The sequence below is a fragment of the Tiliqua scincoides genome, chromosome 6 (genome assembly GCF_035046505.1).
Source record: "Tiliqua scincoides isolate rTilSci1 chromosome 6, rTilSci1.hap2, whole genome shotgun sequence".
In the NCBI taxonomy this organism is placed as follows: Eukaryota; Metazoa; Chordata; class Lepidosauria; order Squamata; family Scincidae; genus Tiliqua; species Tiliqua scincoides.
This window is the reverse complement of record NC_089826.1, coordinates 1,499,652-1,527,628: the sequence shown is the minus strand read 5'-3', so window position 1 is coordinate 1,527,628 and position 27,977 is coordinate 1,499,652. Positions and strand designations below refer to the sequence as shown.

At 46.1% G+C, this 27,977-nt stretch overlaps 1 protein-coding gene across 1 annotated transcript; it reads left to right on the top strand.

Annotated features, from left to right (window-relative positions):
• The first annotated feature begins 431 nt into the window (after positions 1–431).
• Positions 432–26,684, top strand: LOC136655630 (uncharacterized). Its single transcript, XM_066632215.1, is given in 21 exon segments — positions 432–564; positions 3,279–3,427; positions 3,430–3,497; positions 3,629–4,738; positions 5,830–5,891; positions 9,216–9,257; positions 9,518–9,804; positions 11,459–11,686; positions 11,882–11,928; positions 13,724–13,773; positions 15,484–15,788; positions 16,327–16,824; positions 16,913–17,026; positions 17,108–17,218; positions 17,307–17,405; positions 17,495–17,608; positions 18,888–19,466; positions 21,206–21,793; positions 22,021–22,110; positions 23,403–24,054; positions 25,596–26,684. Coding segments are annotated over 21 exon segments (5,397 nt in total). The 5' UTR covers positions 432–439; the 3' UTR covers positions 25,675–26,684.
• Positions 26,685–27,977: the final 1,293 nt, after the last annotated feature.

Sequence of the window (27,977 nt, the reverse complement as noted above, 5' to 3'; positions counted from 1 at the left end):
GCTGATCGTTGGCAGGCCGTTGGCTTCCAGACCCTTGCACATAGACACGCAACCTCTGCGCATGCGCCGAAGCTCAATTGCAGGCTGTTGGCTCTCAGGCGCGCGCGCAGACACGCACTCAGCAAACACCTTGTAGCCACCTGACGCCCTGCAGGCAGGCCTTGTGCAGCAGAGTGCATGGCTGGGGCTCTGGAGGACAGGCTGTGTGGAGGCCTCCCTGCCAGGTCTGACACTCCCCCCTCCTTCTTCTGGTCTGCGCAGCAAGGCAGGGCGTCGAACAGAAGGCCCCTGCCTCACTTGCTGCCCGTGACGCGCAAGTGCAGCCCGGCTACTCCTCCTGCGCGACTGCGCATGCGCTCGCGGTCCCCGGACGCTGAGCCTGTTACATGTGCGCGTATCGCTCGCTGTGCTGCCCACCCACGTGACCCAGAGGGCGCGCATGGGCACAGTGCCGGCCCGCCCACCGTCACTGTGGGTGTTCGCCGCGGAGCGGAGCGGGAGAGGCCTGGCCGTGGAGGTCCCGCGGAAGCGCCTCCTTCTCTGCACGCCGGAGCGCCGGCTGAGGTAAAGCGCCGCCTGACGGGGAGGCCGCGGAATGCCTGCTCTGGGGGGCGGGGGTGGGGGCTCCTCCTGTGTACTCAGTAAGTGCTATCAGGGTCGACGGGGCTGCTCGCAGGGAAGTGGGCGTGGGCCTCACGGGCCGCCTGTGTAAGGTCCCGTCGGCAGCCACTGGTGGCAGTGGCGTAGCTGGAGGGGGGCGGAGCACTCAGGCTGGCAGCGAGGCTTCCTCCTCCCCCGGTACTGTTCCATTTCCCCCCCCGACGGGAATGGCTCCGAAGGGGGCGCCGCTTGCCCGCCTCGCTGCCAGCCTGAGCGCTCCCCTCTCTAGCTACGCCACCGACTGGTGGTGACCTCGATGCCACTCGCTTCTGGTCTGGGAAGCCGAGGCGAGGAGGCAGCGGTCAGCAGCCGGGGCAGAACAGAGCAGCTCTGAGTCCCGCTATCTGTCGCGCCCTGTCCCTTCTCTGGCTGTGGGCTGCAGGAACGCGGGGCCCACAAGCACTCCCAGGTGCCGCTGGCCAGAGCGGGTAGTAAGTGGTAAATTCTGGGTCCCAGAATGGGGTGCGTTGGTGGTCACCCCCAGTGTGCGTTGGGGGCTGCGGCACAAAAAAGGTCGATCTAGAGAATAAGTGTTGCACTTTTATACTTTTGAGTCTCTTTGTCTACAGTTTTATACCCTTGATTGGTCACATCTTGCTGCAGAGGAGGGTAAACACCTGATGGGTCGCAATTTGCGTCAAAGGTGGGATTTACCCTCAAAACCTGCAAAAATTCAAGATTTCCACAAACCGGCAGAGAGTGGCATAATGCGAATTACCCAAAGCCAGCTGGCAAGCAGCATAACTCACAACTGATAAGATGCTTCTTGGCGCCCCTATAAGGCGCTTTGGCATATCTAGCATAAATGTCACCTTTAGGCACCCACCTCTTGTTAGAGCAGCCTGGTACTGCTAATCTTTCTGCATTCCACACTGAGGCTGTGAGGCCCCTCTGCAAAGCCCAGGCTTTTTGTCTTTTTACTAAACCAAGCAGCCTTTTGGTTCCTATGGCCTGCTTCTGTGTCTATTGTGGCCTTTACCTGAAGTCACAGTCTGGGGTCAAAGGTCACCCTGTCACATAAGAACAGCCCCTCTGGATCAGGCCATAGGCCCACCTAGTGCAGCTTCCTGTATCTCACAGCGGCCCACCAAATGCCGCAGGGAGCACACCATATAACAGGAGACATGCATCCTGGTGCCTTCCCTTGCATTTGACATAGCCCATTTATAAAATCAGGAGGTTGCATATACACATTATGACTTGTAACCCATAATGGATTTTTCCTTCAGAAATTTGTCCAATTCCCTTTTAAAGGCATCCAGGCCAGATGACGTCACCACATCCTGTGGCAAGGAGTTCCACAGACCAACCACACGCTGAGTAAATAAATATTTTCTTTTGTCTGTCCTAACTCTCCCAACACTCAATTTTAGTGGATGTCTCCTGGTTCCGGTGTTATGCAAGAGTGTAAAGAGCATTTCTCTATCCAGTTTATTCTCGTGCGTAATTTTGTATGTCTCAATCATGTTCCCCCTCAGGCGCCTCTTTTCTAGACTGAAGAGGCCCAAACACCGTAACTTTTCCTCATAAGGAAGGTGCCCCAGCCCAGTAATCATCTTAGTTGCTCTCTTTTGCACCTTTTCCATTTCCACTATGTCCTTTTTGAGATGTGGAGACCAGAACTGGACACAGTACTGCAGGTGTGGCCTTACCATCAATTTGTACAACATTATATTATTAGCCATTTTGTTCTCAATACCTTTTCTAATGATTCCAAGCATAGAACATGTGACTGCAATCCATTTAACTGAAGAGCTCCACTCATGATTTTTGCAGTGGAGTGCTGTGCTGGGCATAGGTGAAGGGTTGAAGATGAACCAAGAGAAGACCAGAGGAAGGGGTTGCAGTTGTCAAGGCAAAAGACAATTAGAGCTGGAATTACAGTTTGTGCTGTGGGGATAGAGACATTGTTTTTATGAATTTCAGTCTGCCGTCAGACTTAGTCCTGACTAGAGTACAACACACTGGTGTGGGGGAATGAAATACCATGATGTTTACACAGAAAGTAAAATTACAGAGTGTTTCAATTTTTAAACCTTTGTTTCACAGTACAGTAGGCCCTTGGTGTCTGTGGGGGGTTCCATTCCTGGACACCCTCCCCAGCTGATACCAATTTTTGTGGATGCTGAAACCCCTTAAAGGATTTCTCGGACGCAACTGGAAGTGCCTTCTAGTCATGTCCAGAAGATTTTCAGAGTAACCAGGAGGTCGTGTGTGGCCTCCATGGGACTCAGCTTCTGAAAGGCACTTCCAGTTTTCATCAAAAACCAGAACTGTCTTTTGGAGGCCTGAGGCCCTTCCAACGTGAGGTCAGCACCCACATTTTGTCAAGTTCTTAGGTGCCAAACCCATGGATGAGATGGGAAGACTGTAGTTGATGTTGAATACACAGGCACTTCAATATTTTTTTTTTACAAAGTGCCTTGGTGCCTACATAACATTTATAGAAAAATTGTGAGTTTACAAGTGAGTAAATGAACCCCTCTGCTACAGTGAGTAGTTACTTGGGGGGGAATTAAATGACATTTTTCAAAACAGTTTACTTACTGACAGTAGAATACACTGTAGAAAGCAACTGAAAGGTAAATCTAATTTATTGTTTGTGTTTTGACTTTCAGCTTGGTAGTGTTCTTGGAAAGTGTTGCACCCTTTGTGAATTCTCTGAACCTTGGCATTGCCAGCCCACCTCCTTTACAGTTTGCCCAAATTAAAACACAATTGGCTCTCCATCAGTTGAATGAAGTTGCTTCACACCATTGTATAGCACCTTGTCCATTGTTAATGAGGCGTTCCTAAAAATTGCCATTTTGAAGCCTAGGAGAAATACGCCTCCAAGTGCTAGGAGACCTAATAAATATGGCCTAGTCCCACATGGACTTTTTCAGGAATCATAACCTGGTCCAGATGTCCTTTGAGGGCAGGATTCCTAGGGCCAAATGTTCAGGTTACTTAACCGGATTTAAGTCAGGCAAAGATAAATATGGAGCGGCAGCAGAAGGAAAAGGGCCGTATTACCCATTGGAATACAACATTCGCATCTGGAAGTAGTAGCCAGAGCCAGCCTGCCTCAGGAAGAATGGCAACGCATAGTACAAGTGTTCAGAGACATTATACAAGTGAGAGTGCCTCAAGAATCTTAGCAAGCTTTGGCTTATCTGATGATGACTTGGAGGAACTTAGTCGCTATCCAGATGATCAGCTGACACCTGAAAACATGCCTTTAATTTTGAGGAACATCCGAATAAAAAAAAGGATTTGTGATATACCGTGTTTACCTTCTCAGAATAGAGAAAAGAAATTTTTTAGTAAAGATGAAGGTCGTGGTTCCATGGTGAAGGGCAAGGTGATTGATTATGGGCATGAAAGTAAGTATTACTATAGAGAGGCTCCTCTTAATAAAGTCTACAATTCTGATGCACCAACTGAGAAGAGTATGAAAGGATTTCAGGCACAGGAGACAGCTTCAGCTTCTGCTGCCTCCTCCGGTGTTCCCAGTAATACACTTAACGCAGTTGAAGAACTAATACGGCAGATGGGGTTCCAGAGAAGCACACCAAATCCCCAGCCCTTTTTCTCCATGGATACTGCCAACAAAGTTCCTGGATTATGTCTCCCTTCAGCAGGACCTGTGGCACCTCCAGCAGTCCAGCCCATGATGCCACCTGTGGTATCGCCCGTGCCTCAGTCTGTGGTGCCTCCTGTTGCCCAGCAAACTTTGCCTCCTCCCCCTGTTGCTCAGTCCATGATGACAGCTCTGAACCAGCCACCACCCCCTTTTGCACCTGAAATGCTTGAGGCTGTAAATAGACATGGCAGGATCCAGTGTGACTCCAGAGGTAATCCTCCGCCTGGGCCTTCGGGCGGTCAGAACACTTTCCAGAAAGAGGCAGCAGAGAATCCTATTGAGTCTCCTTTTGGTGTGGTCAAGGCCTCCTGGCTTCCAGTATTTTCACAGGCAGATGCTCAGAAGATGAAAAGATTGCCTACTCCATCAATGATGAATGACTATTACGCTGCATCTCCCAGAATATTTCCACACATGTGTTCTCTGTGTAACGTAGAATGTAGGCATTTGAAGGTGAGTGTCTTCCCTTAAAGGTACTCGTGTGTGTATATGTATTACCTCCAAATGCCAGATGCAAGGGATGGTACCAGGATGCATGTCTCTTGTTGTCCTTGTGTGCCCCCGGATTTATTTTTATTTTAGAGAGAGAGAGAGAGCGCGCGTGCGCGCGAGAGCGCAAGCAGAGAATTAAGGTTTAGATTCTGTTACAATTGTTGTTACAACAACAGACTGTTACATCTAGCAAATGTACTAGACTGTTAGGTACAGTCTACTGTTAGTAGTTACTGTTAGATCAAGTGCATGTTTGACTTTAAGTGAATTTCAAGCTTCCTGTTGGCCTTTCCTCATGCCCCCGATCGGGGACCTATCAGTTGACGCTTCCTGGGTTAGGAGAGCTTTGGGCTATAAATAACCTTATTTTTCCTCAGATTGGAGTGGACTTTGATAGAAGCTAGGTTTTAACTGAATTATTCAGGCTTAGGGTTAGGCTTTCGGCTGGGAAAATTTGTGTTTTAGTCTCTTTTGTCTGCATTTTAGTGGTGTTTTTTCAACTTTGCTCCAAGTAGTATCAGTATCTTAAGTGATAATTTAGTCCATTGACAATGCTGTACAAAGTTAAAAGCGAAATGCTAGGTAGAGCTAAACTTGATGAATGTGCTCTTAAAACCTGTAGGACTTTTTAATTCTATGATACTTCCAACCACAAAACCCTACTTCCTACAGTAGATCTTGTTAATAAGAGAATTGATTTGGAATAGCACAGCTTTCACTTATGGTTTACATGTGATATAGATACATCCACAATTATGGTATACTCTGGTTTACAAATCAAGATGTGAAATTGAGATTGCAGTCTTATATCTGGTTTGTAAACTAATTCTTAAATCAGAGTTCCCAAGTTCAGGCAATTTTCAGAGCTGTAATATAACTAACTAGGATTCCTCTGTCGTAGTTACGCAGGAGAGAGTGAGGGTGGGACCGGTCTGATTTGAAGTCCCTTAGCTCTTGTTCACGATTGTCTGAACTAATGACCAGGTAAGTTTTTCATGCCAGCTCTCATATAGTACTGATCCTTGATTTGTGGTTGCTTTTACCTCCTATAGGATTGGATTCAGCATCAGAATACTTCTGGCCACATCAAGAATTGTCGTCAGCTATGCCAACAGTAAGGCCTTTTTCTTTAATTGTGAATTAATCGTATGATGGTATGTCTAGTTGTTGTAGTTTCTGAACATTATCATTTTAACTAGTATTCAACTGAAGTGAATCTTTGGGTTGAATGAGATGTGGATTGTAGCTTACAAGATCATAAGAAGAACCAAACTGGATCAGGCCAAGGTCTTGTCTAGTTCAGTTTCCTGTTTCCCACAGTGGCCCATCAGATGCCTCAGGGAGCACATAAGACAACAAGATACCTGTATCCTGTTGTCACTTCTTTACCATTCAGAGAGAGCCTACTTCTATCAGGAGGTTGTGTATACCCATCGTGGCTTGCAACCTATTGTTTTCCTGCCCGTGGCTGTGACCAGGGGCTGGAGGTTCTTTTGGATCAGAGGAAGAAGCAAGTCTAGTCCAAGGCTGGCATAGAAGAGTTTTATTAATCTAAAACATAACAGCATCAAATTACAGGAGCACCTCCAAACATACAGAGGCAGCTCCAGGCACAAAACTTACAATGTTTCTAAACATAACACTTGAACAGTCATCTCCATAAGACATGCAGTGTCTTCAGGCCTGGGAGCCAAAGCCTGGGAGCAAGACAGTTGCCAAATACAGGGTCTTATATATGCTAGCTGTTTACTTTGACTGATTTATTGTGAAATCTATGCTAATTAGCAAGAAATGAATTAATTGACAGCAAAATAATATATGTATGACCACTGCCTGGGTTATCATTGTTAAAAAGACATCTTATCAAACACATGTAGCTTATAATGGCGAGGCCGATGCCAGCAAGGGATGTTCTCATAATTAGGGAGATGGGCTATCTAGCAGGTGCATCTAAGTGGAAAATACAGGTATGCATCTTATCGCCCCATTCTCATTATATTGAGCAGGTGCAGTGGCTGAGGGTTTCAGTTCAACTTCTTTGGCTTCTCATAGGAAGCTCAGTGAAATGCACGCAGTTCCCAGGAGCTGCTGGGGGATACACACTGACAGGCACTGGAGATGGTTGCTGGGCCTTGCACCAGCTGTTACACTTGTGATGGACCTTTCCTCTGTCAGTCTGTCCAGTCCCCTTTTAAAGGCATGTAGGCCAGATGCCATCACCACATCGTGTGGCAAGGAGTTCCACAGATTAATCACATGCTGGATAAAGAAATTCTTTTGTCTGTTCTAACTCTTCCCCCCCCCCCCACTCAATTTTAGTGGATGTCCCCAGTTCTAGTGTTCTGTGAGAAGGAAGATAGCATCCCTCTATCCATCTACTGCATAATTTTATGTCAAGCATATCCCCTCTCAAGTGCCTTTTCTCTAGAGACTGAAGAGCCCCAAACACTGTAACCTTTCCTTTTAAGAGAGATGCCTCAGCCCACATTTTCCTCACTCTTTTCTGCACCTTTTCCATTTCCACAATATCCTTTTTAAGATGTGGTGACCAGAACTATACGCAATACTCCTGATGTGTATAATAATAATACATCAGTTTGTGTAATGGCTTTATAATACTGACAGTTTCATTCTCAATTGCTTTCTTAATGAACCTGAGCATGGAATTGGCTTTCTTCGCTGTCGCCGCACATTGGGTTGACAGTTGCATTGAACTCTCTACCAGCACCCCAAAATCTCTGAGCTGTCACAGGCAGCTCTTTAATTTATATGTGAAGTTTTGATTTTTTGTCCCAGTGCACATTACTTTACACTTACCGTATTTATACTGAATCTGCCATTCTGCCACCCATTCTCCCAGTTCAGAGTGATCCTTCTGGAGCTCTTTACAATCCCTACTGGCATTCACCACCTGGAAAAGTTTAGTGTCATCCTCAAACTTGGCCAGTTGAACATGCTTTTGTTATTCCCTTTAATGTTGCTGGCCGTACGTTCCTCGAAGTCTTTTTTGACTTCCTGTATCATCTTTTTACATTTCTTTCAAGTTCTTTTTTATTTTGGGAGCACTCCTGGACTCTCAGTTCTCCCTGGATAGGCAGGTGGCAGCAATGCCTAGGAGTGTGTTTGACCAGCTTCAGCTGGTATGCCAGCTGCAGTCATACTTGAGTTGATTGGACCTGACCATACCTTAGTGACTTCAAGACTGGGTCACTGAAATGCATTTTACATGGGACTCCCCTTGATGATGGTTCAAAAACTGCAGTTAGTGCAGAGTGCAACGGACTCAGTGGTTACCGGAGCTGGAGCTTTAACTCTCTTGGACCTCTGATTTGGCAACTACACCAGCTGACCATTCATTTCCAACTCCAACTCAAGGTGCTGGTATTGACCTTTATAACCCTTCACAGTTTTGACCAGGTTATCTGAATGACTGCTTTCTCCCATACATTCTGGCCTGCCCTCTTAAGTAATCTGAGGGGGCTCTACTGCAAGTCTGTCCCAAATTGGAGCGATGGCAGCACAAGGTCGTCTTCTCTGTAGTACCACCACAATTGTGGGATTCCCTACCGGGGAATTAATAACTATGCCCCCTCTCCCATTACTTTTCAATGAGGGTCAAAATGTTTTTGTTTTGTTAGGGCAGACACCTGTTAATGACCCAGTGTGCCTCTATATGTGGTGTTTCATTTTACTGCCTTGTTCTGGTCAGGTTAGCTAACCCCCATTGTGTTTGTTTATTTTTATTGATTATGTTGGTTATTTTGTTCATTGTAATTTTGTTGTTTTTATGAAGCTTTGTGAGTTGGGCATTTGCTTTGACATGGGAAAGGCAGGGTACAAATTTTCAAAATAAGAATAATAAATACTGCATATGAGCTTTCAAAATCCTTTTGACATAGTCGCTCAACAAAGGTCTCTGGGTAAATTTGGCAGTTCTTGGCTAAGAGGATGAGTTCTCTTTCAGATCAGTAACTGGTTAAAGATCAGGAGGGTATGGTTTGCCTTGATCACTTACAATGGATTAAAGCAAGCAGGGGGGGTCCCTCAATTCATTTTGAGACCAGTGCTGTTAAAGTTATTCAAAAAGCATCTGAACTCAGGGATAGGAAGTAAGGTGTTTGCCAGTGACATCAAATTATACAGGATGGCATAATTCAAAGCAAACTGTGAAGAGCTTCAGTCAAATCATTCCAATTGGATGAATGGGCAGAAAAAGAGCAAATGAAACTGAGTATAAGGACATGTAAAGTGCTGTGCCTTGAGGCAGGACTCCCAGTCATATATTAAGGTCCAAGTAACTATGATAATTGATAATTTAACACTGGGAGTCACTTTTTTGAATGACAGTCTGTTGGAACCCAGAGGAAGTGATGTTGTTAAAATATGTACTGGTTCAGAAGGGCAGCTTCTTGTATTGATGATTTTATTTTTGAAACAGGTATCCCGACTGGAATCCAGAAGCCCATTCTTTATCAAAAAGGTAGTGTTTAAAATATGATTGCTTGAAACATGGGTTCTGGGGCCAAGTAGCATCTGTTTCTTCTTCCATAAAATTAACTGTTCAACTGTTGTATTCTAAGTCCGTCCCTCTTTAACTTGATTAAACTTCTAGTTTCATTTCCCCTGAGATAAAAACTTTGTTTTCAAGTTAAGGCAGATCAGGAGCCAAAAATCGGATCAATGTGTTCTTTTACATTAAATGAGGAAAGTTCTCAGTTTCTGCCTTTTCTGTTTGTGCAGGCATGAGGGTGACCGAAAGGAGCATCACACTGTAAGGCGCCGTTCTGCCAGTCCTAGCCCCAAACGTTCAAGATGCTCAAGCTCTGGTCATGGCAGACATCGGACTCGGTCGCGATCGAGGAGCCCTGGGCGCCTTAGGGCTGGTAGGCCGAGAAGCCGAAGTCCAAGGCACCTGCCTAGTCCCAGGCATGGGTCAAGGTCTCCACGGCGATATCTAGACTCCAGTTCATGGTCTCGAAGATCTTGTAGCCGGGAGAGAAGTTTGGGAAGATCAGCTAGATCTCCAGGTAAGGAGGTGGGCGTTACAGAAGCCCTGGTGGCAGATGCACGCTTTTGGAATGAAATGCTGCAGTCTGTTCATGTAACTATTGATTTGGACAACGACAACAGCTTTGTCTGATCATGTGAATAGCTCTGTGGTCTTTTTAAGAACTGGGAATACAGTCAAGTGTCGTTGACTGAAGTGGGAAAGCAAATTTGGCTGCTTTCTCATTGCTGTGCTTTGATTTCTTGTCCAGTTGACTTTGTCACGTGGACATTACTTTGTAGAAAATGTTCCTTTTGCAGTCTGACCAGTGCAGGGAGATGAGAAACTATTTTTATGCGCGTTTCCTAGTAGTTTCATGTTCAAAGGGAAGTGTGAGTTTGGTGATGTAAACCCAGTCCCCCCGCTTTATATATCAGTTCTTGGCCTCCTAAGCAGCTTAGAAGGAAAGTGAAAGGTGTGTCTGATTCTTACAAGTTCCTCTTCACTTTCCTTTCTCTCCTCTGATGAAGGACCTTTACTGTACCAGTACAATGCATGCTTGGTCTTGACACTTCTTGGCATCTCTTTTGAACCTTACATGTCACCACTTCTTGCCTGGGGGCTTTCCAGTGATAAAAATTGAGTCTGATCCTTGCAATCTCTCTACCTTTAACCCCCATATTTTCTACATGTATTTCAGTTCTTCCCTGATAGTGATTTATTTATTTTTATATCTCCTACCCACAACCTACAGTCTCTCTTCACAAGATTCCTCTCCTTCTGCCTGGAAATTCCTTGCCAGGCACTTACACTGTGTCCTCAATAACTCTCCTTTATCATTGAAGCTTTTGGCTCAGCCCCTTGGACACCAAACCGAAATACTGCCCAACAAGTGGGAGAGTGTTTGCTTATGTTCCTGCCTCTGTATCCTTTCCCTTCCACCAGGAACACTTAGACAGTAGGCTCCCCATGGCCAAGACCTGTCTTTTTTGCATATGTTACTGTGTGAAACATCATGTGTGTTGCAACAGCAGTTGGGTTTTCTGGAAAATGTTTTGTGACTTGGTCACATATTTAATAAAGATCATCCTTTGCTTTGGGGCAGCATGTGGATTCCGGCCTGCTCCTTCGCATTCATTATCTGTCAGCTTGACAGAGGGAGGACTGCAGCAGAACCTGCGTTTGTGTACAGTTGCTGCAGCATCTCCCCCCCCCCCCCGCCCACTTTCTGCTTTCCAGGGATGAGCAGCATTGCTCTTCATCTTCTGAATGTATACAGATTTTGACCCCAGGGAGACAGTGTACTACTTGCACTGTTTAGTCAGCATGTGGCAGCTTCTTTCCCTCTTAGCCGACAGCCTCTGGCCCCCACTATGCACTTTTCTCTTCACTGGCACAGCAGTGATGGTTGCACTTGGACTTGGGCATCCTCCACTGTGGACCTGAATCCTCTTCCAATAAAGAGAGAGCTGAAAACAAAAACGTGGGAGGGGATTGATAGAGGCAGTGTGAATGCTGAAGAATATGTTGTTTCATGTTCATGTATTTGCACTCAGCTGCTTCAAGGGACTGAGAAGTTTTTTCTGGCCATTGTCTCATAGATAGCTGATCTGGTAGAACTCCCTTTACATTTCGGTAGTATTGTATTGGCAAACCTCACTTGGTGTAAATGAATGTGTTTTTCACAAATGCAGCAAAAAGGAACATCAGGAAGCCTGGAGAGTCCCCAAAGGGTGTGGAGAAAGAGCCTGCCAGTGCCAAGAAGTCTGGGGCAACAAAGGCATCTGTAGAACCAAAAAAGCTGACAGATGCCAAGAAGCCTGAAGAGGCTAAAAAAGCTTTAGAGAGCAAGAAGACCACAGAACCCAAGAAGGTTGTAGAATCCAAGGCCAAAGAAACTCCCAGACCTGCACAGGTGCCAGGTACCTTTAAAGAGAGGCTGCGTCAAAGTATTGCTGTGGTGAAGTTCCATGTATTTAAGAACATTTCCTTAAGTTAGCGACTAATTTAGATTTAAATGAGGGTTTCTGGTTGTGGGGTTTGGGTTATTTTCTCCTAGATTCCTTAGATAACTTTGTAAGTGACATACATAATTTTCCCCCTCTTTTAAAAATTAGGTGCAACAGAAGCTGTAAAGCATACTGGAGCAGGAGAATTGGTCAAGGTAAATTTTACAAAAATATTGTACTTCAAAATAGGCGGCCTAATCTACTTTCCAAAGAACTTTGAATCCTGCCAATCTTACTTTTGCTACCAGATGGTTCTCTCCTTCAGGAATTTTTCTATAAGTACGCATATGTGAATGGGATGCTGATGGATTATGTTGAACATCATCTTGTTCAGTGGGTATGTGTCGTATGTCACAGTAGAGAGGGATATCCTTCTTTCGACTCTCAGACAAGAGTGGAGAGTCCAAAGATAGGAACTCATCCAAGGATACCCTCCTCCTCTGTTTGTCATTATGTCTAATGACATAACTATATACCCAGTGTCATTTCAGAAGTTGCTGCTAAACAAGTTCTTCAGTAATTCCTTGATTGTACAAGACTCTGTGTATCTTGAAACATGAATTCCCCACCCCTCCCAGGCAGTTGTTGAATTTTTTCTAGCCATTTTCTTTAATGGGGAGCCATTAAAAATATATATTTTTTTCTAAAACCTACAGTTTAATTCCAGAGATGATGTGTCTAGTCATGATTTCAGTCACCTGAGCGTATTGCTTGAAAAACGTGGGAGTACAGGCAGGTCCCCATATTTATGAGTTCTGTTTCTGCATATCCAGGGGTCCGCCATTGTCCTATTAATGTGATGGGCAGCCCAATCCTGAGCTGCCCAGCATGCGGGGCTGCCATGGCACCAAAATGGCTACCGCGACATCCTGAGCATGACCAGGCAGCCGGCTCCTCAGGTGAAGGGGACTTTCGTCTCCTTCCCCTGGGTAAGGGACGTTGCCCCGCGGTGGGGCTATTAATTCTGTGGCGGCTCTTTAGAGAGACAGGGAGACAGGTGCCGCCCATTTCCATGTCCGCGGATATGGGGACACACTTGTATTTGTTACATTTAGCATTTCTACTAATACAAATGGCTGTACTTGTCGTAAGAGGCGACTAAACAGCCACCGGGTAGATGGGACTCACTGCCTGGGAAGGCAGCTCATCTGAGAGAAGGAAAACTCTGATCCCAACCCTCCACTGCCTTGTGGCTATATCCAGTTATGGAAAAGGCTTCAGGAGTCAACCTCGAGGCAAAATCTGGAGCCAGAGTCCCTGAGGCAGTACGCGGCTGTATACAGTCAGGCTCTGGCAACTCCTGCGACGCAGCTGGAACCAACCGTATTGGCTTCTGCCTTTCCATTGGACCATTTCAGTGACGTGGAGAGGGGGGATTTGCTGCATGGGTAGCTGTCTATCCTCCATATCTACTTTACGCAGGCTTCGTGCACTAGAGAGGACACTAACCACCATTCTGAGCGTGATACCATAGTCTTCCAAGTCTAAAGGATGCCAACCCTAATAAAAAATTTCTGCTTAAGTATATCAGAAATAAAAAAATTACTAATTAGAAATTTTGCTACCCTACTGCTCCCTCAGTTGCTTTCCCAACTAGTTTGTGGATTAATTGTCAGTATCTAGAAGTTTGCAGTGTTGTCTAAGCTAAAAACTGGACTTAAGAGCAGCAGTCAAGGTGGAATCAGGTTTAGCTTACAGAGTTCTGTTAGTCAGAGATCTTTGGAGGGGTTTGGTGATTGTATAATGAAAAAGTACAATGTTGTGACACATGATTTGTCCTATCACATTTTTCTTCTCCCACCTCTTTCTCTTTTCTAATGTCTTTTAGGCTCAGAAAAGTGGAAAATTCAGCCAATACGCAAACTGTTTTTGTATCTGTTTAACATATTTATGGTATTTTCTGTAAATTGTATCAGATTGTCAAAACTGCCAGCCTTTCTTTTGTTACAGGCCAAAGTCACAGAAAGGGAAATGAAAAATGTAGAGCCAAGCAAGGAGAGGTGTGTGTTTTTATTGTCTCAAGCTTCCTTTATGTGCTTGTTTGTGTTTTCTCCCTTTTTTCTTTCTCTCCATGATTGAACAAGGTAGGTGGATTCTCTCTCGCGCTTCTGTGTAGCACAACCCATAGTCTGATTTGTGCAGAATGGTTAAGAAATACATGTAAGTTTTCTCTATATCCTCCTTGTCCCCGTGCACTGTTTTTGACTTATTGTCTAATAATGGCAGTAGAAGATGGCAAATGTGTTTTGAGTGTGCAGATGTGGCGCACCTCCTTTAACAGCAGTGGAACTTATGACATTGACTTTGCTGGGCTGCGAACCAAACATACGTAGTAAGGCAATCACTTAGTTTCTGTAGCTCAGATGAGCACAAAGACACAGAGTGTCGATTAACAGTGCATCAGTTTGTTAAAATAGCTCATTTCATTGTACGTGGACAAAAGGGCACTAATATGGTTCCTGGAAAAAGTCTGAAATATGCACAAATATATTGGACATTTGTGCATGTTTCAGACTTTTTCCAGGAACCATATTGGTGCCCTTTTAAGAACTTTATTGCATGATTCAGTTTTTCCAGCAGTCTTCTAAGCATTCTGTGGTTGACTCTGAAGCTGGCATAGGGAGACTGTCAAGCATAGCCAGCCCATCAGTGACACAAACTGTACGGCTTGTGTCAAGTAGCAGGTTGCCAGAAGCAGCAGACCTCAAGTCTGCTGCCATCTCCCTCTAGCCTGCCATGGCGAGAGCTGCTTCAGTCTAATTCTCTCTCTGGGCACGGTTCAATTGCTGCACAGCTATCCCATCCCTGCTCCCCATTGCCGTAGTATGCATATTTGTGTTTGGTGAACTGTGGTGCATCTAGGTCGGATGCCATCACCACATGTTGTGGTAAGGAATTCCACAGATTAATTACATTCTGGATAAAGAAATACATTTTGTGTTCTAATTCTCCCACTACTTAATATTAGTGGAGGTCCCCTGGTGTTAGTGTTGTATGAGAGAACACACACAACATTCCTCTAGAGCAGGGGTGGGCAAACTTTCAACTTTAGGGATTCTGGACCTTTAACAATTATATAGAAGAGTGAATTTCAGCAGATACAAGATGACAAGCTGCACCTGCTGAAATTCTCTAACCTACAGGTTTTGAGGAAGTGGAGCATGATCGCTCCACTTTCACTTCTAAAGAGCTGGGGAGCCCTGCAGATGCTCGCGCAGGGCTCCCCACACCCCCAGGGCTCCCCAGGACGCTGCTGCAGGGACTGGTGAGCGCATCCCAGTCCCTGCAGCCCTCCTGAGCTGTGTGATCCTGGGGATCGCGTCGCTGCCTCCTCCCTGCATGACGCCCCAGTCTGAAAACCACTGCTCTGTCCACCTCGTGCATAATTTTGTATGTCAATTAATACAAAATCAATGTGTACCTCTCAACCTTTTTCCGAACTGGACATCCCCAAATACTAGTCCTTCCTCATAAGGGAGGTGCCCCAATTTACTAATCATTTTCTTTGCTCTCTTTTGCACCTTTTCCACTATGACCTTTTTGAGATGTGGGAACCTGAACTGTTCCATAGGCTCTTTAATTTTTAGGCTTATGTAAATGTTCCTGATGGTGGGGAGGGTGGGGGGAATATCTTAAGGCAGATAAGGTTGGTTCTTTCATAGTAAGAAATGTTAGACGAGGTCTCAGTTTCTGCTGTTTCTGTTTCACAGGCATGAAGGTGACCAAAATGAAAATAGTACTCAAAGGCAACGTTCCATCAGTCCCAACTCAGAACAGTTCAAATGCTCAAGGTCTGACCATACCAGACATCAGACTCGGTCGCGATCAAGGAGCCCTGAGCATCTTAGGGCAGGTCGGCTGAAGAGGCAAGTCTGCCTAGTCTCAGGCATAGGTCAAAGTCTGCCTAGTCTCAAGCATATGTCAGGGACTCCAAGGCAATCCCAAGAGACCAGTTCACAGTCTCCAAGATCTTCCAGCAAGGAGAGAAGATTAGGAAGTTCATCTAGATCTCCAGGTAAGAAGGTTGATGTTGCAGAAGCACTGGTTACAGACACAGAACTGCAGACTGGACTCCTATGTTTCATTGCACAATATGCTTTGTCTAATGATAATGGCAGCTCTCATTCGGTCAGTTTGGCTGGGTGAAACACAACCAGGGACAGTCCATTATATTCTTACTGTTTCTCTTGTCATATTAATGTAGTACGCTACTGATGGTGCTGTGCTTGTCAGTTACATAGTAATACTGATACATCAGCTCCTACTGTCACATTAACAGAGAAAGTTGCTTCCTTTCTGGAACTTCTTTGCTGTTCTCTTGAGACTTTTGAAAGTAAGTGTTGTAGTGTTTCCTTCCTGTCCCTTGAGTCATGCCAACAGAGGGTGGATTCTATGGAAGCTGTGAGTCAAGGGGTTTGGGGGGATTCTTCTGCTTGCCTGCAGTGTTGTGTCCAAAGGAAGGTATGGGGTGGTGGTAATGGAGAGGGGGTGATTCAGACTGAGGGCAGAATCATCCATTAGCTGCTCCTTTCCTTTGCTTGGATCTTCTGCAGATGCACAACGGTTCACACAGTTGACCGGGCTATACAAGAGGACCGAGAAGCAAGGGGACAAGTCAGCCCATCAGGAGAGGTGCCATTCTAAAAACCTAGATCTGCAGCAGCTGACGAAGAAGGAGACAACAAGCCAGGAGCAGTCAAACAGCGAAGCTCTGCAGGAAGAGCAGCCCCACAATGACTCTGAGCATGCAGCATTGACTTCTGTTGTGGAAAAAAGCGTCCTCCAGGCCATGACACTGCTCCAGTCAGGAGGAGCAGGGGGTGTCAGACCCCTTGCTGCTGGGAATCCTGACCTGGCAGCCATTCCGCCAGACATTGTCTCCATTGTTCAGTTGGTTGCCACACAAGTAGTGCAATCTGTCGTGACTTCCAAGAAGCCCTTGAGTATGCTGAGAAGTGGGGTTGTGGCTCCTCCAGGCCCCGGAGCAAACACTGGTGTGAATGGTGTGCCAGAGAAGCGGGAGGAGGAGCACAAACTTGTCCCGTGTTCAGGTGAGGAAGTGTTGGGGATTTATGGAGCGGGGAGGTGCATGCCTCTGTGTTGGGCATCCCCTTTAGTATCTGCTCTGGGATGTTACAGAAAGTGTGATGGTGGCTTCTCTGGGCCCCAAGGAGAGTACAGCTGGTTCAGGCCCTCAGGAGACTCCTTCTGTGAGCAGCAAGACAGAGAAGCAGGGACTGGTAGCATGCCCAGGTAAATAATTATTGGGAATGGGGAGAATGGTATCTCTGTGCATGAAGCGAGAAGCTGATCTGTTTGGGGATATTAAACAAGGTGCGGATGCGGATTCACTGGACCTCGAGGCGAATGCAGCCGTTCTCAACTCTGAGGCAGATATTTCTGTCAGCAGCAAGGCAGGGAAGCAGCAAATGGTTCCATGTCCAGGTAAGGAATAATTGTAGTTTTTTGAGGTGGGAAGAGAAACATCTCTGTGTTGAACAACTTTTTAATGTTCTGCTTTGGGCCATTACAGAAGATGTAAACAGTGATGCTCCAGGTCCCGAGGCAGGTATTTCTGAGAGCGAGCGAGCAGAGAAGGAGATGGCAAAGCAGCAACTTGTCCCGTGTCCAGGTAGGAATTATTGGAGTTTTGTGAGGTGGTGAGAGAATGCCTCTGCATTGGACATCCTTTTCACGATCTGTTTTGGGTCTGTCATAAAGGTGTCAGTGTGGCTGCTCCAATGGGTTCTTCTGCTGCAGGCACTGATCCGAATATTGAAGTGAGCAGCAAGTCAGAGAAGCAAATGGAGAAGCAGCATGGGATGCCCTGTTCAGGTGAGGATTTGTTGGGGTTTGTGGTTTGGGGGGAATGTATCTGTGTTGATATATCACCTTCAGGAGACTTTGAAGGCAGGATATGCATGTTGGTTTGATCCTGTTCAAGGTCAGTGGGTGGAGATCTCTGGGGAATTGTGACCAGCTTCTTTGGTGGCGAGGCAGCTGCACAAGATAGTCCTCCATGTTTGTTTCCAGGGAGCGTAAGGAGGTTAGGAACTCCTTGTTTTTCTGTTGGTTTTGGCCCTGAATCTCTGTTTGCATCTTCATGGCGCACAGTTCAGTGATTCAGGAGGGTGTGAGATGAGCATTCGGAAGGCCCACCAGGGAAATCAGGGCCCTGGCTGTTTCATGACTGTGGAGTGCTCCTTTGTTTTCCAGTGCATACGATAACTGTTGTCTTTACTTGATGAAAAAGCAAGCGGCTGTTGCAAATGAGAGACGTAAAAAATGCTGCTTATGTGGTGCAGGGATGGGTCATGGGCAGGAACCTCATGTTAATTGAACGATAGCTAGAACTGACATTGATAATCCCTGCTTCTATTCACGGAGTATTGTTGAGACATCATTTTGATTTGTCCTGCTGCTGAGGCTTAGAGAGCCAGTGATGTCCTCGGCAGCAGTGAGCATGGCAGTTTCTGTACCTGGGTCTTGTGACCTGGGAGAGACCCATTTTCATGCAGTCCACTGTTTCATCAGTGCTGCTTCTGCCAAGGCGTTACTTTGCGGAGCACCTCTCACTTCTGAGCTGTAAAGGGATATCTTGGCAAAAGTAACACTGCCAAAAAGTTGACTTGCATGATAATTGGCCTCTCCCATACCTTGAAAATATGGATTTGCAAGATTTGCACATTTTCTCTGTCCATTGCAGGTAATGCGTTTCTGAGTGAGAACAAAGTGCTTGTTTCTGTCCCTCATTTGCTTAATACCATCACTTCCTGCTTAATGATCACTTCTGGCTTAGGAGGAACCATGAATGTTACTCAGCCCACTATATGAGTTTATCGCCCCTGGTCTAGGTTGCTTGTGAATTTCTCTCTAATCTGGGTGGGGAGACTTTCAAAGCACTGGATCGGTTCTAATTTGATTTCTGTGTTTTGTCTCCATTTTGTGTACCTCCATTTCCACTTTTGGTCTGTCTCCAGGGGAATTTGAGACTGTTTTGTTGACTCAAAGCAAAGACGTTGACTGCCAGAAGACCAGCATCAGTGGTCATTCGCCAACAAGGGGAAGGTATACCCATGGTTCTCAGTAACACACTGATTTTCTGTTTCTTTAGTTGAAAGGCTGCAACCCAAGGTGGTGTGGATTTGTGGACACAGTGTTGTGCATTTGGCAAGAGAGCGTGCAGTAGTATCTGGGAGAGGAGACCAACTTGGGCTGTGTGACAAGCTGAATATCAAATGGCTGAGCCAGGAAGGAATGCAGTGGAATGAGTTGGTGCCTATGCTGGAAAACAAGGTGGCATCAAACGACCCTCCTGACGTCATTCTCTTGCAGCTTGGAGACGTTGACCCGTTAAAAATTAGTGTCGACCATGTCATCGCTGCAGTACGGAAGGACCTGGCCTGGTGTATGCAGCGGTTCCCATGGGTCAAGATCATCTGGTCTGATCTACTGCCATTTCCTGGAGGGAGTTCGCGTGAACAACGTTTTTTGATGTATAAAAGACGGAAAGCAATTAACAACTTTGTTGGTTCGATTCTGGGGCCCTGTAAGATTATAATCTTCCACCCCAGCATCACTCCAACAGACTTAGACGTTTACAGCAAGGATGGCTTGTCCCTCTCAGAGAAGGGTGCTGACATTTGGCTACACAACATCTATAATGGTCTCATGGACTTCGCAATATGCTCAGGTAAGGAATTATTGGTAATGGGGAGGACAGTATCTCTTGTGTGTGAAACGGGAATCTGATCTGTTTTGGGGACATTGCAGTAGGTGCAGATGTGGCTGCTCCAGACTCTGAAGTGAGTGTTTCTGTGAGTAACAAAGCTACGTGCGAAGGCAAAGCAAGATCAGCTCCCAGGTTTGCCTAAGAATTATTCGGTTTTAGTGAGGTGAGGTTTCCAAGGAGTGTAAGAAGTTTCGGAAGTTCTTGTTTTTCTGTTGCTCTTAGCCCTGCGTCTTTGTCCGTTCTCCATGCCACACACTTCAGTGATTCAGAATGGGATGTGGCTCTTGCTACATGGGAGGTGGGTGCAGGATGAGCATTTGGGAGGTCCACCAGTGAGCTCAGAGTCCTAGCTCTTTCATGGGTGCGGAGTGCTCCTTTGTGTTCCATTGCAGAGATAGCTGCTTCCGCTTGATGGTGAAGCAAATGGCTGGTGGAGGAAGAGAGGCGGTGAAGGATGTGCTGTTCATGTGGTGCAGGGATGGGTCATGGACAGGAATCTCAAGTTAATTGAACAATAGCTAGGCTAGGAGTTGGTCATCCCCGCTTCTATTCAGGAAGCATTGTTGAGACGTCATTTTGAGCTTGTCATGCTGCTGTGGCTTAGAGAGCCAAACGCAGAACTTGAGATGTTTTCAGTGCCAGTGCGAGGGGCAGTTTCTGTGCCTGGGTTTGTGCCCGCATACTCAAGTATGGAAGCATACACAGCCCTTCCTGTACTGGCTGCTGTGGCCAGGGTCACTATGGACGCGACCCTCCTTGAGTTCTTTCCTATAGTGGCAGCTCTCAGAGTTCTGGCAAAACACGTTCCCTCTCAAAGACCTTCGTTTCTGATGCAGTTCCATTAATGTCTTCTCAGAAGTATGATCACTGCTTGCATCCATCTTCTTTTGCAAGCCTGTGCCCATTCTAGGTCAGAGTTGTCAAAATGTCAGTCCCACAGTCTGGATGCAGCCCCCAGAACCTCTTTTTCAGACCCCTGTGATGACTGAGCTCTTCCAGAGCCACCTTTTCAGTAGTGCCACTTCTGCTGAGGCTCTGGAGTGAGAGACAGTAGGAGGCCTTATAAGGCTGGGACCAAGAGGGGTGGTAAAGGCTGAAGCTGTGGACGAGCTGCGAGAGCCCAGTTATCATGCAGGCCACCATTTCATCAGTGCTGCATCTGCTAAGGCATTATTTTGCAGAGCACCTCTCACTGCTGAGCTGCAAAGTTATGCCTCAGCAGAAGCAACACTGCTAAAAGGGTGGCATGATACTTGGCCTCTCTCATACCTTGAAAATATGATCAAGATTTGCACGTTTTCTCTGTCCGTTGCAGCTAATGAGTTTCTGAGTGAGAACAAAGTGCTTCTTTCTGTCTGTCTGTCATCTGCTTAATGGCATCACTTCCAGCCTCCAGCAGGCACCCACTGTATGCAACTGGATTAACACCTCTGGTCTAGATAGCTTCCGAGTATCTCTCTATTCTGGGTGGGAAGACTTTCAAAGCATTGGATCTCATTTGATTGCCATACTTTCCCTCCATTTTGTGCATTTCCACTTTCAGTCTGCCTCCAAAGGAATTTGGGGCTGTTTTGTTTAGGACTAGGGCAACCACACTGATTGCCAGAAGGCCAGCATCAGGTTCCTAGGTGGTCATTTGCCAACAAGGGAAAGGTGGGCCTGTGGTTTTCAGGAACACACTGTTGTTGTTTTTTGCTTAGTTGCAGCCTTTCAACCCACAGTGGTGTGGATTTGTGGACACAATGTTGTGCAGTTGGCAAGAGATTGTGCAGTAAAGTCTTGGGGAAGAGACCAACTTGAGCTAAGTGACAAGCTGAGTATCAAATGGCTAAGCCAACACGGAATGCAGTGGAATGAGTTGGTGCCTATGCTGGAGAAAGAGGCAGCATCAAACAGCCGCCCCAACGTCATTATCTTGCAGCTTGGAGACAATGACCTGTTGAAAATGAATGACACAGACTTCAAATCTGAGGTGCTGAAGGACCTGGCCTGGTGCATGCAGCAGTTCCCAGGGGTCAAGATCATGTGGTCTGTGCTGCTGCCATTTCCTGGATGTTATGCACCTGATGAACAGCGTGCGTTGAATAAAAGACGGAAAGCAATTAACCAGTATATAGTTTCCTTTCTGGAGACTCGTGGTGGGAACAGAATCTTCCACCCCAACATCTACAACTGTCAAAAGTCCGGAGATATTTTCAGCGAGGATGGCTTATGCCTCTCAGAGAAGGGTGCTGACATTTGGATGTGGAACATCCGTAGGAGTCTCTTGAACCTGGTAGTATGCCCAGGTAAGGAATTATTATGAATGGGGAGGACAGGATCTCTGTGTGTGAAGCGGGAAGCTGATCTCTTTTGGGACAGCTTCTCTCGACTCTGAGGCAGATAGTTCTGTGAGCAGCAAGGCAGAGAAGCAGGAACTGATACCATGTCCGGGTATGGAATGTTTGCAGTTTTTTTTGAGGTTGAAAGGGAAATGTCTCTGTGTCGAACAACTTCTTCATGTTGTTCTTTACAGATGTGAACAGACATGCTCTGCGTGCAAAGGCAGGTACTTCTAAGATCAACCAAACAGAGAAGGCAAAGCAGGAACTGGTCCTGTGTCCAGGTAGGAATTATTGGCGTTTTGTGAGATGGTGAGGAAATGCGTCTGCATTGAACATCTTCTTCACAGTCTGTTTTGGAACTGTTATAGAAAGTGTCAGTGTGGCTGCTCTGATGTGTGTGTGTCTGCCCTGGGCCCTAATCCAAATATTGATGTTAGCAGCAAGTTAGAGAAGCTAATGGAGAATTGGTCTTTTTCATTGCCATGGCACACTTGATTGACTCTTTCATCAGGCTTTCCACCAGCACCCTAAGACCTCTTTTGTGATCTGTCACGCAAAAAAGATGGCTCAAAACCCATTACTGCATATGGGATTTTTTTTTTTTTGCCCCAGTGTGTATTACTTTACACTCACATTGAAATGCATCTGCCATTTTGCTGCTCATTGCAAAGCAGAATGCAGCATGGTTACTGTTTCCCAACAGCTTTGTAACATTTACAACCCTAACCAGGTCCTGAGTACCACGCAATATTTAATCTAAAGTCACCTGGCCTTGGGTTGGCTCTCAGGCACAGTCATTTAGCACATCAAGAAATCTGGTCTCCCATTCATGACCAGAGCTCGAATTGATCCGGTCAATATGAGGGTAATTGAAGTCCCCAGTGATTACAACCCTGTCTCTCCTTGTGGCCTCCCTGATTTGTTTCCTCATCTCAAGGTCCCCTTCAGTATAAAAAGGAAATTTTAGAATCTGAAGCTATTGACCTTTCAGAACATGATTTTGATTAGATAAATCAACAAGATTGTACTGTTTTTCAGGGCTATATTATTGTTTAATTGTTTTGATATGAGCAGCTATTAAGAGCTTTCCTTCCCTGGGAAGTTTGTGCTGCCCCATTTCTTATGGCCTGTGGGCATCTGCTTGAAGGTCTCCTTATTTTAGCACACATTTTCGTCACCTCTTTTGGAATTTGAAGTGGACGAGCTGGGTCCTGTGGATTTTGCTTGGGGATTGTGTGCATGTCTGGGGTGGGTATGATCTCTGCTTGCACCTGTCTTTCTTTGCAGGCCTCTGCCCAGTCTAGGTAGCTTCTGAATTTCTCTCTATTCTGGGTGGAAGACTTTGAAAGCCTGGATCATTGGATTGCCTCTCATTTGATTGCCACATTTTCCCTCCATTTTGTGCACCTTCCTTTCAGTCTGCCTCCAAAGGAATTTGGGGCTGTTTTGTTTAGGTCTAGGGCAACCATGTTGACTGCCAGAAGGCCAGCATCAGGCTCCTAGGTGGTCATTCGCCAACAAGGGACAGGTGGGCCCCTGGTTATCAGAACACACTGATTTTCTTTTTGCTTAGTTGCAGCCTTTCAACCCAAGGTGGTGTGGATTTGTGGACACAGTGTTGTGCAGCTGGCAAGAGATCGTGCAGTGGAATCTGGGAGAGGAGACCAACTTGGGCTGAGTGATCAGCTCAGTATCAAATGGCTAAACCAACAAGGAATGCAGTGGAATGAGTTGGTGCCTATGCTGGCGAAAGAGGCGGCAGCGAACGACCCCCCTGACGTCATTCTCTTGCAGCTTGGAGACAACGACATGTTCAGAATGAGTGACGGTGACGTCATTGCTATAGTGAAGAAGGACCTGTTGTGGTGCATGCAGCGGTTCCCAGGCATCAAGATCATTTGGTCTGTGCTGCTGCAGTTTCCTGGATGTTTTTTACCTGCTGAACAGCGTTTGTTGAATAAAAGACGGAGTATAATTAACCAGTTTATAGATTCCTTTCTGGAGCCCCGTGGTGGGAATAGCATTGTGCACCCCAACCTCCATCCAAAGTTCTCATGTCTTTACAGCGAGGATGGCTTGTGCCTCTCAAAGAAGGGTGCTGACACTTGGCTAACCGGCATCAGTCAGGGTCTTAAGCGCCTGCTCCATCTTGATCCATCTAAGCTCTCCGAAATGAGAAAACAGAAGTGTTTGGAACTGCCTGCTGAGGCCCCGGAAACGATATCGTGAGTATGGGGGTGGATGCTTTTGAGGTTACTCTCCCCCTTACTATGCAGAAGAGGCTTTTTGCATTTCTGTTCACTGAAACGTCTACCCTAGTATGTAGGGATAACAGCCAACCCTTTTTCCTGTTTTCTCTCCTAGCTAGTTTAGGCACCATGAAATAACAGCATTTTGCCATTAGAAGCCCTGAACATCCTATTTATAAAGTCTTAAGTTCACCATCTGGTCATCTTCAAATTTGACATGGGACTAAGTGACCATCTTTAGCACTCTTCCAAATCTGGTGGAAATCAGTCAAGAAATTGGGAGTTAACACTTGGGTTCCTTTTTTCCCTGAGGTCAGTTCTAGGAATGTATGGACCCCAAAATGAAATTACACTATTTGTTCCTTTAAGAACAACCCTGCTGGATCAGGCCACAGGCCCATCTAGTCCAGCTTCCTGCATCTCACAGTGGCCCACCAAATGCCCCAGGGAGCACACCAGATAACAAGAGACCTGCATCCTGGTGCCTTCCCTTGCATCTGACATAGCCCATTTCTAAAATCTGGAGAGATTAGACTCTTTTTACCTTCCCTTTCAACCTCCTTTTAACTAGCCTCCTTTGAGGGAAGTCCGCCCGTCAGAAGTCAAGCGTTTTTATATCAGATTTACTTTCTGGGGACTTTCCGACAAAAGCAGAAAAGCTTTTCCTACAGAGGCAGGGTGGATGCTCTTAGATACGGTTTCTGAAAGTTTCTTCCACTTGATTGGGTGCCCAGTCCTTTGCAATTCAGCGTTGGCCTTTTCAATCCCTTCACCATCAAGCTTAAGAGTCATGCTCCCTGGCATCCAGGGGATGTTTGCAGAGCTAATGTGTCTGCTCCTCCTGAGTCAGTGCTGCTAAAGTATAACAATAAGAACAACCTCCCGTCCCACCATGACTCTGGTTCATCAGTATTGCCCCCCCCCCCAAAAAAAAAAAAATGGAATTGCCAGAGCACATCCCAGCAGCCAGATATTTGGGAGAAAAAGCAGCAGGCTGCCTCTCTCCCTTCAGGACCTTGTATAGGTGATAAAAATGAGCATTAGCACCCAGTGCCAAATCACAAAGAGCAGGATCAGAATCAAAGTCCTTCCATCTAAAGCATTTGACTTGGTCTTTGCTTCCTCTGCAACCGGAGTATCCAACTTCCTCACTCACTCCAGAGGGGCGGGCCTTCATATCTTGCTTGTGGACTACCCAGGGGCAATAGATGAACTGTTGTGGGAAACAGGATGCTGCACCAAATGGACTTCTGCCCTGATCCAGTAGAACTCTCACATTCTCTGCCTCATTCTAGCAACTCCCCCCGTCTTCCCCCTCTTCCTCCTCCTAACATTCAGTGAAGGTTTTGTCTCCTAATGCCCTGGTGTTCCTCCTTGAGCAGGTGGATCTTAGCCTGAGGCAGCATGCCTGATTAGCCCATTGCTACTGCCCGATTCCTGGCATGAATGCTTTCCTACTGCAGAGGCTCGGTTTGCCTAAGTTCCATCCAACAGTCTTACTGCAATATCTTTTACAGGTGTGAGAATTTGGATGCTTGTGGCAATAACACCATCATAGACACCAAGAGTTCCAACATCAGGTCACAGCTCAACTAGTACCAAGACTGACTAGTTAGGTCTGTGTAAGATGACTTGGGATGAGCTGCTGCTTCTTCTCACCACATCTGGAAATTGACCCACTGCCTCACAGCCTGCTGCTCCGTTTTGCTGAAGACAACTTGAACAATAAAGTGAGCTTATCAGTGATGCAGAAGGGGCCATAGGAATTGGATTTCTTCAGAGTTCAGCTGCCTGGGGTGGGCATTATTGGATCTTGGAAGTTGGAGAGGAGCTCTGCATATTGAGAACGATCATACAAATGGTAACATCTGTGAACATGTCCACAAGAGAGGAAAGCAGGCTCTGTGGTTGCCTGATGAAAGCCCCACTCCCACCTGAAATCTCAGGTTGGATACCACATCTGCGTGAGGAGGGGAGGAGTTTGGGTGAAAGCCATTCAGGAAGCCTGTGGAAGGGTGAATGTGAGCCAAGAGTCATAGATGGAAGGAAAGGTACACTGGTGCCCCAAGGCATCTCTTGGTAGATGAAGAGCCTTTCCCTAGCCCAGCCTCTCAGGGCTGTGTTGCTCAGGGGAATCGGGGACTGAAATAACCATTGGAGCCTGCCTGCCTTACTTGCTTCATGCTTATCGGCTTAGAATGATGACTCAACCAGACTCCCTCAGCACATATTTGAGGTGTGGACTGCAAGGATCCACAATTGGAGCTAGCCAGCTGCTTTACTGCTCTAGGCCAGAGTGAAATTGGTCCAATATTGGAAGGAGACTATAAGACACTTGAGTTGCCATCACCTCATCCCAAAACACTTAAATGCCTGCACTGGGGAGAAAAGATTTGCAAGGATGTAGCTTGTAACATACTTGAATGCAGTGGTTCTCAAACTTTAGCACCAAAATCCACTTTTTAAAATGACAGTCTGTCAGGGTCCACTGGAAGTGATGTCGTATTAAAAATAAAATATTGAAATTAATGGGAACCCACCTGAAATTGTCTCGCAACCTACAGCTTGAGAAACACTGCTTTAATATAATTAATAAAATGGTAACTCTGGTTTTAATTCCAGAATGTGTTTCATCTCTTTATTTCTGTGTGTACACAATAGTTCCTGCTTTTCTTTGGGGACTGAGGTTTGGTTTTTTCATCAGGTTGTTTGGCCATTGTCTGACAGGTGGGATTCACATGACAAAGTGCTCCTTCCTACAGAAGAAGTTGCCATCACATTGAAGTCTTCTAGCCTAGCCTTCTCTCTGACTTTCTGGTTTTGTCATACTTTCGGGGGCGGGGGGGGGAGCATTTCATCCAGTGAATCCTTGCTGCAAAAGGTGCATGTGCAACTAGGGCTTTGGGGTTAAAGCCAAAAACAACAACTCTCATTTAACCTTTCTGAAGTGAAACCAAAATATTTGCAGTACTGGAAGAACAGGAGAAAAGCAATTCCTTCCAGTTTTCTGTCCTCAGGTGGGGTTTAAAGGGAAGGTGTCACTTTGAACTTTGAGTACTGTGCATATATGGAGCGAGGGGAGCGGTAGGTGAATTACTCATTCCTTGTGCAACATGTAATGTTTAAAAGGATGTGTTTCCTTTAAACTTTAAATCCCATGTGAGAATGGAGCACAGGGAAGGAAGGGGATGATCCAATTTCTGTTAGAATTTAGTGAACCTCACTGCATGCAACATGGGAACAGAATGTTTTTGCTTGCCACCTTGGACATGCCTGCCAGAGGTTTGCCCTCAGAGGGTCATCAGTGAAAAGCTGGCAACTGTTTCTTGTGCCATATCTTGTCCGTGGCCTGCATCTTATGAAAGATTCTATGTGGAGGCTGCCCTGCGCCTTTTAAATCAAATGCATCTGTTTCCCAAACATCCGGTCTCTGAACACAACTGATGAGGGTGCCCTGTATTCACACATTCCTGCAAGCCGGGTGCTCTGATCCTGCAGAAGCAATGTTATATTGCTTGGTATTTATAGTCTCTCTGGCCAGAAGGTAGAAGTGTTTCATCACTGCAAAAGGTGCAGTCAAATGTTCAGTTAAAAATGGTGCCAGACTACAGGCTGATTGCCAGATTGAGGCATTCTGTTTCCCTCCTAATGGCAGTCCAAGCTGGATTCTTTGGCTTGGGTGCTCCAAAAAGTAGTCAAACTTGGAGGAAAGCCCCTAGATCAGTAGCAGAGCTTTTGCTTGCTTTTTTAGAGGGTATTGGGTTTAATCTTTGGCATCTCTAATTATAGGGTTGAGGCTTGGAGACCCCGAAGAGCCACTGCCAGTCACAGCAGGCAGGACTGAGCTAAATAGATCAGAGATTGACCTGGTGGAAGTCAGCTTCACATGAAGCTGCCAA